The sequence below is a fragment of the Physella acuta genome, unplaced genomic scaffold (assembly GCF_028476545.2).
Source record: "Physella acuta isolate Inbredline_101_S28 unplaced genomic scaffold, ASM2847654v3 ptg001126l, whole genome shotgun sequence".
Lineage (NCBI taxonomy): Eukaryota > Metazoa > Mollusca > Gastropoda > Physidae > Physella > Physella acuta.
The window spans coordinates 632320-646923 of NW_026732643.1; the positions used below are offsets into that span (position 1 = coordinate 632320).

General features: G+C 44.5%; 1 protein-coding gene across 1 annotated transcript in view; it reads left to right on the plus strand.

Annotated features, from left to right (window-relative positions):
• Nucleotides 1–14604, plus strand: part of LOC131956080 (dynein axonemal heavy chain 6) — a 68244-nt gene that overhangs the window by 48022 nt on the left and 5618 nt on the right. Inside the window, exons 39-55 of the mRNA XM_059320466.1 lie at nucleotides 357–489; nucleotides 846–1039; nucleotides 1670–1855; nucleotides 2600–2772; nucleotides 4349–4529; nucleotides 4954–5133; nucleotides 5596–5702; nucleotides 6824–6953; nucleotides 8572–8724; nucleotides 9925–10089; nucleotides 10272–10462; nucleotides 10905–10998; nucleotides 11395–11635; nucleotides 11949–12049; nucleotides 12374–12478; nucleotides 12859–12973; nucleotides 14295–14441. Coding sequence (XP_059176449.1) covers nucleotides 357–489; nucleotides 846–1039; nucleotides 1670–1855; nucleotides 2600–2772; nucleotides 4349–4529; nucleotides 4954–5133; nucleotides 5596–5702; nucleotides 6824–6953; nucleotides 8572–8724; nucleotides 9925–10089; nucleotides 10272–10462; nucleotides 10905–10998; nucleotides 11395–11635; nucleotides 11949–12049; nucleotides 12374–12478; nucleotides 12859–12973; nucleotides 14295–14441 — 2596 coding nt within the window. The remainder of the gene's footprint in view (nucleotides 1–356; nucleotides 490–845; nucleotides 1040–1669; nucleotides 1856–2599; nucleotides 2773–4348; nucleotides 4530–4953; nucleotides 5134–5595; nucleotides 5703–6823; nucleotides 6954–8571; nucleotides 8725–9924; nucleotides 10090–10271; nucleotides 10463–10904; nucleotides 10999–11394; nucleotides 11636–11948; nucleotides 12050–12373; nucleotides 12479–12858; nucleotides 12974–14294; nucleotides 14442–14604) is intronic.

Genomic DNA, 14604 nt, shown 5'->3' on the forward strand with positions numbered 1-14604 from the left:
CCATGTGGTGGGTGGGGGTGGTAGTGATAGAGAGGAAGAGAGGGGACTGCAAGGCGCGCTTGCAGCTTGTTTTCTAACGTCTCCCAGAAGAGAATTATATATAGAGATAATGTGTTTCTGACGGCTGTAACTATATTGTGTTTCTAACTTCTGTGACTAGAACGACGTGTTTCTGTGATTAGAATGATGAGCTTTAAGAAGAACGACGTGTTTCTGACTGCTGTGACTAGAACGACGTGTTTCTAACTTCTGTGACTAGAACGATGTGTGTGACTGCTGTGACTAGAACGATCTGTTTCTGTGATTAGAATGATGAGCTTTAAGAAGAACGTTGTGTTTATGACCACTCCAATAAGGTCCGGTGGGAGGAGAGTGTGGCTAGCTACAACGAACAGCTGAACAACGTGGTGGGGGACGTCTTCCTGGCAGCCGCCTGTGTGGCCTACTACGGTGCCTTCACCTCCACATACAGGCATGACCTGGTTGAAGGTGAGGGAGACACGGATGTCACGGGGGGGGGGGGGAATAATGGACTGTCACGTGGGGGGAGACACGGACTGTCTGGTGGGGGGGGGCGGGACATGGGCTGTCACATGGGGGGGGGCGTATGGGCTGTCACGTGACGGGTGAGGAGGGGGCTGTCACGTGGCGGGGGAGGGGGCGCTGTCACGTGGGGGAACATGAGCTGTCACGTGTGGTTCAGCTCAGTCATGGGTTCAATCATGAAATAGCTGTCACATTTGTTCTTTGATTTTATTCACATTAGTGATAACTTAAACAGATATTTCTAGAGACGAGGTAAGAGACTTTGAGCGAAACAATCCATGTGTGTTATCTGTCCGTAGAGTGGACCAACCGACTGGCTACCCTGCACATCCCGGTCACCAAGAACATGACGCTGGTGTCAGTGCTGGCTGACGCCATAGAGATCCGACAGTGGAACGCGGACGGGCTGCCCAAAGACCAGGTGTCCATCGAGAACGCCATTCTCGTCACCAGAGGCCGGCGCTGGCCGCTGATGATTGACCCACAGGAGCAGGTCGGTGCCTCCTCTCTGGCTCAGTCTTTAGTCAGGGGCGGGGGGGGGGGGGGGGTGGAGGGGGCAGTTGGTGTTTATAGAGGGTGACAGTTGGTGTTTATAGAGAGTTGCAGTTGGTGTGTATAGAGGGTGACAGTTGGTGTGTATAGAGGGTGACAGTTGGTAATTATAGAGGGTGACAGTTGGTATGTATTAAGGTGAGGGTGGTATTCTGTATGTGCTGGGGGTTGCCTTAATATTCAACCACTCAATGCTGCAAAGAACTATATGACAGAGAACTATATGACAGAGAACTATATGACAGAGAACTATATAACAGAGAACTACATGACAGAGAACTACATGACAGAGAACTACATGACAGAGAACAACATGACAGAGAACTACATGACAGAGAACAATATGACAGAGAACTATATGACAGAGAACTATATGACAGAACCATATGACAGAGAACTACATGACAGAAAACTATCTAACAGAGAACTACATGACAGAGAACAACATGACAGAGAACTATATAACAGAGAACTATATGACAGAGAACTATCTAACAGAGAACTTTATGACAGAGAACTATATAACAGAGAACTATATGACAGAGAACCATATGACTTGTCTCCCCTTCAGGCCAACCGCTGGATCCGGAACAAAGAGGCGAGCAACAAGCTGAAGATCGTCAAGATGACGGACAACAACTTCCTGCGGACGCTAGAGGCCTGTATCCGTACGGGGATTCCCATCCTGCTGGAGGATGTTGGCGAGGTGCTGGATCCAGCCCTGGAGCCGGTCTTGTTGAAGCAGACCTTTATCCAGGTAACTTGGCCGGTCTTGTTGAAGCAGACCTTTATCCAGGTAACATGCAGGGGATGGGGTAGGTGCAGGTAACATGCAGGGACCGGTCTTGTTGAAGCAGACCTTTATCCAGGTAACTTGCAGGGGATGGGGTAGGTGCAGGTAACATGCAGGGGCCGGTCTTGTTGAAGCAGACCTTTATCCAGGTAACTTGGCCGGTCTTGTTGAAGCAGACCTTTATCCAGGTAACATGCAGGGGATGGGGTAGGTGCAGGTAACATGCAGGGACCGGTCTTGTTGAAGCAGACCTTTATCCAGGTAACTTGCAGGGGATGGGGTAGGTGCAGGTAACATGCAGGGACCGGTCTTGTTGAAGCAGACCTTTATCCAGGTAACTTGCAGGGGATGGGGTAGGTGCAGGTAACATGCAGGGACCGGTCTTGTTGAAGCAGACCTTTATCCAGGTAACTTGCAGGGGATGGGGTAAATGCAGGTAACTTGGAGCTGATGGGGTAGGTGCAGGTAGCATGGAGCTCATGGGGTAGGTGCAGGTAACATGCAGGGGATGGGGTAGGTGCAGGTAACATGGAGCTGATGAGGTAGGTACAGGTAACATGCAGCTCATGGGGTAGGTCAGGTAACATGGAGCTCATGGGGTAGGTCAGGTAACATAGAGCTCATGGGGTAGGTACCCAAAGTAAACAACACCAAGCGAGACACCTGTGTAAGATGTAAATGTTGACACCGTCGTCTGCTTCACTCTAGGGCGGTCGTCTGCTCATCCGGCTAGGTGACAGCGACATCGATTACGACAAGAACTTTCGGTTTTACCTGACGACGAAACTGTCCAACCCCCATTACCTGCCCGAGGTGTGCATCAAGGTGACCATCATCAACTTCACAGTCACCAAGAAAGGGCTGGAGGACCAACTGCTCAGGTATCTGAACTTTACCTTAAGGATAGGTATCTGAACTTTACCTTCAGGATAGGTATCTGAACTTTACATTAAGGATAGGTATCTGAACTTTACCTTAAGGATAGGTATCTGAACTTTACCTTAAGGATAGGTATCTGAACTTTACCTTCAGGATAGGTATCTGAACTTTACATTAAGGATAGGTATCTGAACTTTACCTTAAGGATAGGTATCTGAACTTTACCTTAAGGATAGGTATCTGAACTTTACCTTCAGGATAGGTATCTGAACTTTACATTAAGGATAGGTATCTGAACTTTACCTTAAGGATAGGTATCTGAACTTTACCTTAAGGACAGGTATCTGAACTTTACCTTTAGGATAGGTATCTGAACTTTACTTTAAGGATAGGTATCTGAACTTTACCTTCAGGATAGGTATCTGAACTTTACTTTAAGGATAGGTATCTGAACTTTACCTTAAGGATAGGTATCTGAACTTTACCTTAAAGATAGGTATCTGAACTTTACCTTAAGGATAGGTATCACCCTAAAAGTGACATTTCTTTATGAACATAAGAGGCGGTGATTTTACACCATCACTGAGCATATGAATATATAGGTAAGAAAGTTCATTCCAATTTTGTGCGACTTTGAAAAGACCTTGAGAATGACAACACTTTCTATCTTCGTAACATATTTATGTGCACGATTATGAAAAAATTGACATTATTTAAGAACTGAAAATTTGAAATGCCTGCATTAGGCATTGAAATAAAACCCTTTACATGCATTAAAATTTCATTAGCAATGCCTGTTTCCTCATGTTCAGCTGCTTATAGTACACACAATTATTAAAATTCGTAAAAAAAATTATCTAATTAAAAAATGCTTCATTTTTAATTGGATAAACTATCGGGTATCCATCGTTATTTAAAAAATTACTTGAGCCACTCCTAATTAACATTTTTTTAAAGATAATTATTGGTAGAAAATGTTTATAAAAGGTTAGTTTGATTGAGCATACAAAAAATGTTTTTTTTAAATTATTAATTTTGGGTGAAACCTGTTAATTGAGCAGAGTTTTTTCCAGGCATCTCTTCGGGAGTGCAGAGCCCCCCACCCCCCCCCCCCCCCCCCCACCCCGGAACGAAATGGAATTTATACAGAAAATATATACATTTAACAGTGTCCACCCCCCGGAGAAAGTCTACCGCCCCCCCCCCCCCCCCGAAAATTTCAAGTGCCCCCCCCCCCCCCTCCCCGGAGAAAAAAGTCTTGAAGAAACACTGTACTTGAGTACCTCGACTTTACCTGAATTCGGTTAGAATCGAATATTGGACGAAAAGATCTTAAACAAATATATTGCGTGTTAGAAGATATCTGCACCAATACGAATTTTTTTAAACAAAGCCTCGTCGCATAACGATTCTCTATGTAAAGATATTATAATCAACTTTTTTCTCTTCTAACTAAAGTTCTTTCTTGGTTTTATCTAACCCACCTAAACAATGGCATTATTATGACCGCCACCCACCTAAAGCATGACGTCATTGTGACCGCCACCCACCTAAAGCATGACGTCATTGTGTCCACAGTGACGTGGTAAGCCTGGAGAGGCCTGACCTGGAGGAACAGAGGAACGAGCTGATCCTGAGGATAAACGCGGACAAGAACCAGCTGCTGGCCATTGAAGACAAGATCCTCAAGCTTTTGTTTGAGTCTGAGGGCAACATCCTGGACAATGAGGAGCTCATCAACACTCTCAACGACTCCAAGGTGTGGGCTTTATGTCATCAAGATCTTACAGTGTTTCATATGTTACAGAGTGCTGTGTGTTTAATTAATGTCGCCCTGTTTCATATGTTACAGTGTGCTGTGTGTTTAATTAATGTCGCCCTGTTTCATATGTTACAGTGTGCTGTGTGTTTAATTAATGTCGCCCTGTTTCATATGTTACAGTGTGCTGTGTGTTTAATTAATGTCACTCTGTTTCATATGATACAGTGTGCTTAATTAATCCCACTCTGTTTCATATGTTACAATGTGCTTAATTAATCTCACCCTGTTTCATATGTTACAGTGTGCTTAGTTAATGTTTCCCATGTTTAGATGTTACAGTGTGCTGTATGGTTAATGAGGTACACAAGTGTTGATTGCTTACATTAGCCGATAAACCTGCGCTAATGCTGTGATCCCACAGGTCACTTCCGCTGTGATCAAACAACGATTGGCTGAATCCGAAACGACGGAGGAGAAAATTAGCGTGGCTCGAGAAAAGTATCGCTGTGTGGCTGAGCGGGGATCGGTCATGTACTTCGTGGTTTCTGACATGGGAGAGGTGGACCCCATGTATCAGTTCTCTCTCAAGTACTTCAAACAGGTGCCTATGTCTGCTGGTCGCATCATCATCTCTTGACTTTCATTTTTATTGTCTGGGCCCTTCAAGCAAAAATTGTAGGGGACCAATACCTTGTCGGGCTAAATCCAAAACTGTCCAATTTAAAATGACGCTATATAATCGATTCTGTCCACATAAATTGTATGCGAGACGTGCAGCTAACCCTACAATCTCAACTTCCATATCTCGCATGTGTTAAAAAACACGATATTAACATGTAGCTAGCCCTATAATATCAACTTCTGTATCTCGCAGTTGTTCAACAACACGATATTAACGTGTAGCTAGCCCTATAATATCAACTTCCGTATCTCGCATTTGTTCAACAAAACGATATTAACGTGTAGCTAGCCCTATAATATCAACTTCCGTATCTCGCGTTTGTTCAAAAACTGGATATTAGCGTGTAGCTAGCCCTATAATATCAACTTCCGTATCTCGCAGTTGTTCAACAACACTATATCAACCAGCGAAAAATCTGAAGAATTGAGCGAGCGACTGATCATTTGTCTAAACGAAACGACGATGTGTATTTACAAAAATGTTGCCAGGTAAGTGAGTGTGTTTTTGCAAGAAACTGGCCAGATTTCTAATGCATTGTGCTGCCAAATATAGTTAGATGACGTTGACAAGCACTATGAGGGACATGAATGAAACTGGTGAGGATATTTGGATGGGATGACGGTATTAGTGCATGTTTTTGTTTCTATGGACATATATCAGAACTCTCCAAGTGTATCGGGTCTTCGTTGTATTGCCTAAACTCCGAGTTGTATGTAAAAGTTAAATACTTTAAACATCTTTTAAACTTTGTAAACAACAAATAAACTCCGCCATTTTGTCTGGCCACACGACCCAAACACCATTGTTATCTCCCCTGGCCACACAAACACCATTGTTATCTCCCCTGGCCACACAAACACCATTGTTATCTCCCCTGGCCACACAAAACACCATTGTTATCTCCCATGGTCACACAACACAAATAGCATTGTTATCTCCCCTGGCCACACAACCCAGTACACCATTGTTATCTCCCCTGGCCACACAAAACACCATTGTTATCTCCCCTGGCCACACAAAACACCATTGTTATCTCCCCTGGCCACACAACACACACCATTGTTATCTCCCCTGACCACACAACCCAGTACACCATTGTTATCTCCCCTGGCCACACAAACACCATTGTTATCTCCCCTGGCCACACAACACACCATTGTTATCTCCCCTGACCACACAATGCACCATTGTTATCTCCCCTGGCCACACAATACACCATTGTTATCTCCCCTGACCACACAATACACCATTGTTATCTCCCCTGGCCACACAACCCAGTACACCATTGTTATCTCCCCTGGCCACACAACCCAGTACACCATTGTTATCGCCCCTGGCCACACAACACAAACACCATTGTTATCCTCCCTTTCCACACAACACAAACACCATTGTTATCTCCCCTGGCCACACAACACAAACACCATTGTTATCTCCCCTGGCCACACAACACACCATTGTTATCTCCCCTGACCACACAATACACCATTGTTATCTCCCCTGGCCACACAACCCAGTACACCATTGTTATCTCCCCTGGCCACACAATTCACCATTGTTATCTCCCTTGGCCACACAATACACCATTGTTATCTCCCCTCGTCCCCAGAGGACTGTTTGAGAAACACAAGCTGGTCTTTTCCTTCCTGCTCTGCTCGGAGATCATGAAGACAGAGGGGATGATAACTCCACTCGAGTGGAACTTTTTCCTCAGGGGCCCGCTTGGTGGACTCGATAAGGTGGGTAGGTGGCACGAATGGTGAGACAGGCAGGTGACACGAATGGTGAGACAGGCAGTTGACACGAATGGTGAGACAGATAGGTGACACGAATGGTGAGACAGGCAGGTGGCACGAATGGTGAGACAGGCAGGTGACACGAATGGTGAGACAGGCAGGTGACACGAATGGTGAGACAGATAGGTGACACGAATGGTGAGACAGGCAGGTGGCACGAATGGTGAGACAGGCAGGTGACACGAATGGTGAGACAGGCAGGTGACACGAATGGTGAGACAGATAGGTGACACGAATGGTGAAACAGGCAGGTGCAAGCATGGTGAGACAGACAGGTGACACGAATCTTGAGACAGACAGGTAACACGAATGGTGAGACAGACAGGTGACACGAATGGTGAGACAGACAGGTAACACGAATGGTGAGACAGACAGGTGACACGAATGGTGAGACAGATAGGTGACACGAATGGTGAGACAGACAGGTAACACGAATGGTGAGATAGACAGGTGACACGAATGGTGAGACAGGCAGGTGACACGAATGGTGAGATAGACAGGTGGCACGAATGGTGAGACAGACAGGTGACACGAATGGTGAGGCAGACAGGTGACACGAATGGTGAGACAGACATGTGACACGAATGGTGAGACAGGCAGGTGACACGAATCTTGAGGCAGACAGGTAACACGAATGGTGAGACAGACAGGTGACACGAATGGTGAGACAGACAGGTGACACGAATGGTGAGACAGACAGGTGACACGAATGGTGAGACAGGCAGGTGACACGAATGGTGAGACAGGCAGGTGACACGAATGGTGAGACAGGCAGGTGACACGAATGGTGAGACAGATAGGTGACACGAATGGTGAGACAGACAGGTAACACGAATGGTGAGACAGACAGGTGACACGAATGGTGAGACAGGCAGGTGACACGAATGGTGAGATAGACAGGTGGCACGAATGGTGAGACAGACAGGTGACACGAATGGTGAGGCAGACAGGTGACACGAATGGTGAGACAGACATGTGACACGAATGGTGAGACAGGCAGGTGACACGAATCTTGAGGCAGACAGGTAACACGAATGGTGAGACAGACAGGTGACACGAATGGTGAGACAGACAGGTGACACGAATGGTGAGACAGACAGGTGACACGAATGGTGAGACAGGCAGGTGACACGAATGGTGAGACAGGCAGGTGACACGAATGGTGAGACAGATAGGTGACACGAATGATGAGACAGAAAGGTGACACTAATGGTGAGGCAGACAGGTGACACGAATGGTGAGACAGACAGGGGACACAAATGGTGAGACAGACAATTGACACGAATGATGAGACAGAAAGGTGACACGAATGGTGAGGCAGGCAGGTGGAATGAGTGGTGAGACAGACAGGTGACACGAATGGTGAAACTGGCAGGGGCACAAATGATGAGAAATGTAGGTGATAGAAATGGTGAGACAGAAAGGTAATACGAGTAATTGCAAATGCTGATATGAATGGTAATACGGCTAATGCAAAGGGTGAGACAGACAGGTAACCCCTACTGTGAATATGAGTTGAGCTTGACCTGTAGCACGTGATGACCCGCTGAACGTCTTGCAGCAACAAACGCCCAAGCCTGACCGCACGGACTGGCTGCCGCTGACCACATGGAAGATGGCGTGTGAGCTGAGTGAAGCCTTCGAGTGCTTTAAGGGCATCCACACAGATCTGGTGCTCACTCCCGTCTGGATCAAGATGGGGGAAACGATTGAGGTCAGGTCATAGGTCAAGGTGGGGGAACTATTGAGGTCAGGTCATAGGTCCAGGTGGGGGAAACGATTGAGGTCAGGTCATAGGTCAAGGTGGGGAAAACTATTGAGGTCAGGTCATAGGTCAAGGTGGGGAAAACTATTGAGGTCAGGTCATAGGTCAAGGTGGGGGAACTATTGAGGTCAGGTCATAGGTCAAGGTGGGGGGAAACTATTGAGGTCAGGTCATAGGTCAAGGTGGGGAAAACTATTAAGGTCAGGTCATAGGTCAAGGTGGGGGAAACTATTGAGGTCAGGTCATAGGTCAAGGTGGGGGATAGGTCAAGGTGGTGGAGCTATTGAGGTTAGGTCATAGGTCAAGGTGGGGGAAACTATTGAGGTCAGGTCATAGGTCAAGGTGGGGGAACTATTGAGGTCAGGTCATAGGTCAAGGTGGGGAAAACTATTGAGGTCAGGTCATAGGTCAAGGTGGGGAAAACTATTGAGGTCAGGTCATAGGTCAAGGTGGTGGAACTATTGAGGTCAGGTCATAGGTCAAGGTGGGGGGAAACTATTGAGGTCAGGTCATAGGTCAAGGTGGGGAAAACTATTAAGGTCAGGTCATAGGTCAAGGTGGGGGAAACTATTGTGGTCAGGTCATAGGTCAAGGTGGGGGATAGGTCAAGGTGGTGGAGCTATTGAGGTTAGGTCATAGGTCAAGGTGGGGAAAACTATTGAGGTCAGGTCAGGGTTAGAGAAACTATTGAGGTAAGTTCAGGGTCATGAGGTAAGGTCACGCCTCCGATGATCGACAGGTTTGATCTCATGTAGAGGTCAATTTCACCACATGATGACACACGCTATTGTCAATCGCTGTTGTCATTAGTTGACTGGTGTCACGAGATCCAAGTTTATTCACTCTATTATCCCACCCCCCTCCCCCACACACATCCACACACCCTTTCAGGTGGCAGCGAACCCACCAGGTAACAAGTTCCACTACAGTGTGTATGAACCCACACCCACCCCACACCCTCACACTTTCAGGTGGCAGCAAACCCACCAGGTAACAAGTTCCACTATAGTGTGTATGAACCACCACCCACACACACTCACACCCCACACCCCCACACTTTCAGGTGGCAGCAAACCCACCAGGTAACAAGTTCCACTATAGTGTGTATGAACCACCACCCACTCACACCCCACACACCCACACTTTCAGGTGGCAGCAAACCCACCAGGTAACAAGTTCCACTATAGTGTGTATGAACCCCCACCTTACAAAGAGGGAGACAAGTCCACTACATCACAAGCTAACGGCCACTGGGACGAGCGGTTGACAAACTTTCAGAAACTCATGTTCGTGAGGGTCTTCAGGGAAGAGATGGTCAGTTTCTTGTTTGTTTGATTAGTTCATTGCTTGTTTGTTCAATTGCTTGTTCAATCAATTGCTTGTTTAGTCTCTAGTTTGTTTGGTTATGATAATTTTGACTTGACTGTACTTTAATCTATTGTAACATTGCATATAAACAAATCATTGGCTGATTAAATGACATGAACTGTGTACAGACCACGCTAGCCATCACAGAGTTCGTGGCACAAAGTCTGGGTAAAGAATTCGTTGAGAGCCCGCCCGTCGCCTTGCCGGAACTGTACGAGAACATGTCCAAGGTGACGCCCCTGGTGTTTGTACTGTCCTCAGGCTCTGACCCCATGGGCGCTTTCTTGAGGTTCGCTAAGGAGATGGATGTACAGGACATGTAAGTGTCTTACGTGTGTGGGCGGGGCTGTATTGTGGGAAGGGTTGTGGTGTGGGAGGGGCTGTGTTGTGGGCGGGGCTGTATTGCGGGAGGGGTTGTATTGTAGGAGGGGTAATTATTGTGGGCGGGGCTGTATTGTGGGAGGGGTTGTGTTGTGGGAGGGTCTGTATCGTGGGAGGGGTTATGTTGTGGGAGGGGCTGTATTGTGGGAGGGGTTATGTTGTGGTATTGGCTGTATTGTGGGAGGGGTTGTATAGTGGGAGGGGTTGTGGTGTGTGTGTGGGGGGGGGGGTTGTGTCACCCGCTCATCAAAGAATGTGAAAGGGTTGGTATTCTATAATTATTTAACACCGGGGGAAAAGTACATGAAATGTACGAATTGAGTAAAACAGAATGGATAGCGAGAATAACATAAAAGAGTCGATTGTTTATTTTCTTTTAGTGTCAAGTCGATTTCTCTGGGTCAAGGTCAAGGTCCAGTGGCTGATAAAATGATCAAATCAGCCACGAAGAATGGAGAGTGGGTGTTTTTACAGGTAGAACTTCATCGATTGCCGAACCTAGTCGAGTCTTTAATACATTATGTTGTCATTTGTTAGTCTCTAGAGCTTGTATCACCTGTATTTAGAGCTTGTATCCCCTGTCTTTACACCTTGTATCTCCTGTCTCTAGACCTTGTATCTTCTGTCTAGACCTTGTATCCTCTGTCTTTAGACCTTGTATCCCCTGTCTTTAGACCTTGTATCACCTGTCTAGAGCTTGTATCCTCTGTCTTTATACCTTGTATCTTCTGTCTTTAGACCTTGTATCTCCTGTCTCTAGACCTTGTATCCCCTGTCTTTACACCTTGTATCCCCTGTCTTTAGACCTTGTATCTCCCGTCTATAGACCTTGTATCCCCTGTCTTTAGACCTTATATCTCCCGTCTATAGAACTGCCACCTGGCGGCCTCATGGATGCTCTCAATGGAGAACATCATCAAGAACATACAAGAATTCCCGTCGCCGATCCACCAAAATTTCCGGCTCTTCCTGTCGTCCATGCCGGCCAAGCACTTCCCGGTCAGTGTCCTTCAGAACAGTGTCAAGGTCACCAACGAGCCGCCTAAAGGCATCAGGGCCAACCTGCGCAGGGCCTTCGCTGATATGACCATCAAATTCTTTGACGATCACCGTAAGGCCCACAGACCTCGTTGTCCTGTGTTGTATCACGTCACACACCACCAAACATGTCGTTGTGGTCTAGCTGTAGAAAATACATCAGCTTGTTCAATATGAGTATTTTATCCACCTGGAGCATATAAACACAGACACACACACACACAGACACACACACACACACACAGACACACACAGACACACGCTGCATGCCACAAATAACAGATTTAAAATTAGCTCAAAGTTAATTACGGTTATATTTGAGTCCATTCTGAAAACGTTACCGGATATAACGTCATCCCATGACGTCACTTGATCTCCTGTTTCAGCTCTGGGACAGGACTGGCGAAAAATTATCTTTGGCATCTGTTTCTTCCACGCGGTCATTCTAGAGAGGAAAAAGTTCGGCCCTTTGGGGTGGAATATTACGGTAAATGTCTGAATTAATAACCTACCTTAAAATTGTTAATATAATATATATTATAACTTTTTTTCAATTTTAATGTTTAGGCTTTTAAAATTCTCGTATGAAATGTTTTCTTCATTTGTATTGTTTGTTTGGTTTCACATTTATTTCTATTTTAGTAAATTTGAAATAACCTAAAGTCTAAAGCAAGAATTTGTCATTAGCCTAATACGGCACACGAATGACATACTCGAACGTCGATATTTTCATTCATCGTTCTATATATTTACATGCGACCTATGTATGTAGGTTATTCATTCATTTCTCTTGTACGTCATTGTTTCGCAGTACGCTTTCAGCGACAGCGACAGAGAATGTGCCTTGCTAAATATGGAAATGTTTTGTAAAGACGGTTACATCCCTTGGGACACTCTCATTTATATAACAGGGGAGGTAAGGCCATGTTTACCTTCATCAATTTTCAATCACGTAGTCTACAGCTAAAATGATATCTAAGAAATCTTGATTTTTTTTAAAAATAGCTTTTTCTCAATGAGGATATTTTTTAAAATGTGTTCATGTTATGTTTAATTAACAAGATATACATACTACTAGGCCTACATACATAGGCCTGTCACTCCACCTCTTTGCTGAACATGATTTTTTAAAATATGAGGTTATTTTGTAGCCTTAATGTTTGTTTTTACTGACATTGCTATCTACCTGAATAAAAGTTTCCTCCTAAACCCAAACCAAATTGTGAACTATTAAATAGTGTAACATCTCTACAGGCTCCCAAGCTGAACGTAATCTTCCATTTGATTTGTTGACAGATAACGTATGGAGGGCGAGTCACTGACGCACAGGACCAGCGCTGTCTCCGCACCATCCTCAAACTGTTTTTTAAACCCGACACGCTCAAGCCCAAATACAAGTACTCAGAGTCAGGTTAGGTCTTGTAATAGATATCTGTGTCAAAGTTCAGCAGTTTTTTTCTAGCAGGCCAATATGTGGCGTGTGTCTTGGTGGGCCCAGATGGCCTGCTGTCCACCTGTGGACAAATTATAAATGTCTAATTATGTATCCCTTATAAGAATACACTATCCACCAATATCAAATTATAAATGTCTAATTATGTATCCCTTATAACAGGGGTCTCCAAACTTTTCAGTCCGAGGGCCGCATCAACTATCAAATTTCAGTTCGGGGGCCAGTTTCTTCCAGATATGTTTTGATTTTTCTGGAGAAAGTTCTTTAGTCATCACCAACAAACGTTTTTCAGTGGACAAAAAGATCTCCGCGGGCCGGATGAGGGGACATTGCGGGCCGCATTCGGCCCGCGGGCCGTAGTTTGGAGACCCCTGCCTTATAAGAATACACTATCCACCAATATCAAATTATAAATGTCTAATTATGTATCCCTTATAAGAATACACTATCCACCCATATCAAATTATAAATATATAATTATGTATCCCTTATAGGAATATACTATCCACCCATATCAAATTATAAATATATAATTATGTATCCCTTATAGGAATATACTATCCACCCATATCAAATTATAAATGTATAATTCTGTATCCCTTATAGGAATATACTATCCACCCATATCAAATTATAAATGTATAATTATGTATCCCTTATAGGAATATACTATCCACCCATATCAAATTATAAATATATAATTATGTATCCCTTATAGGAATATACTATCCACCCATATCAAATTATAAATGTCTAATTCTGTATCCCTTATAGGAATATACTATCCACCCATATCAAATTATAAATGTATAATTATGTATCCCTTATAGGAATATACTATCCACCCATATCAAATTATAAATATATAATTATGTATCCCTTATAGATATATACTATCCACCCATATCAAATTATAAATATATAATTATGTATCCCTTATAGGAATATACTATCCACCCATATCAAATTATAAATGTCTAATTATGTATCCCTTATAGCAGGGGTCTCCAAACTTTTCAGTCCGAGGGCCACATTAACTATCAAATTTCAGTTCGGGGGCCAGTTTCTTCCAGAAATGTCTTTGAATTCTCTGGGCAAAGTTCCTCCGCCATCACCAACAAACGTTTTTTCCGTGGACAAAATGATCTCCGCGGGCCGGATGAGAGGACATCGCGGGCCGCCTTCGGCCCGCGGGCCGTAGTTTGTAGACCCCTGCCTTATAGGAATATACTATCCCCCCATATCCAATTATAAATATATAATTATGTATGTCTTCTAGGAATATACTATCCACCCATGAACAAGACTTTGGCTTCACTAAAAACCTATGTTGAATCTCTCCCCATTATTGATGAGCCTGAAATTTTTGGCCTTCATGAAAATGCAAACATCGCTTTCCAGATGAATGAAACTCATGCATTAATTGGTAATTTAAATTTAATCATCAGTTGTAATTTATAGCACTAGTTGTAATTTTACTGTTGTTTGTATGTCTGCTCTACCTTATCTAGGCACAATTTTACTGTTGTTTGTATGTTTGTATGTTTGTATGTCTGCTCTACCTTATCTAGGCACAATTTTACTGTTGT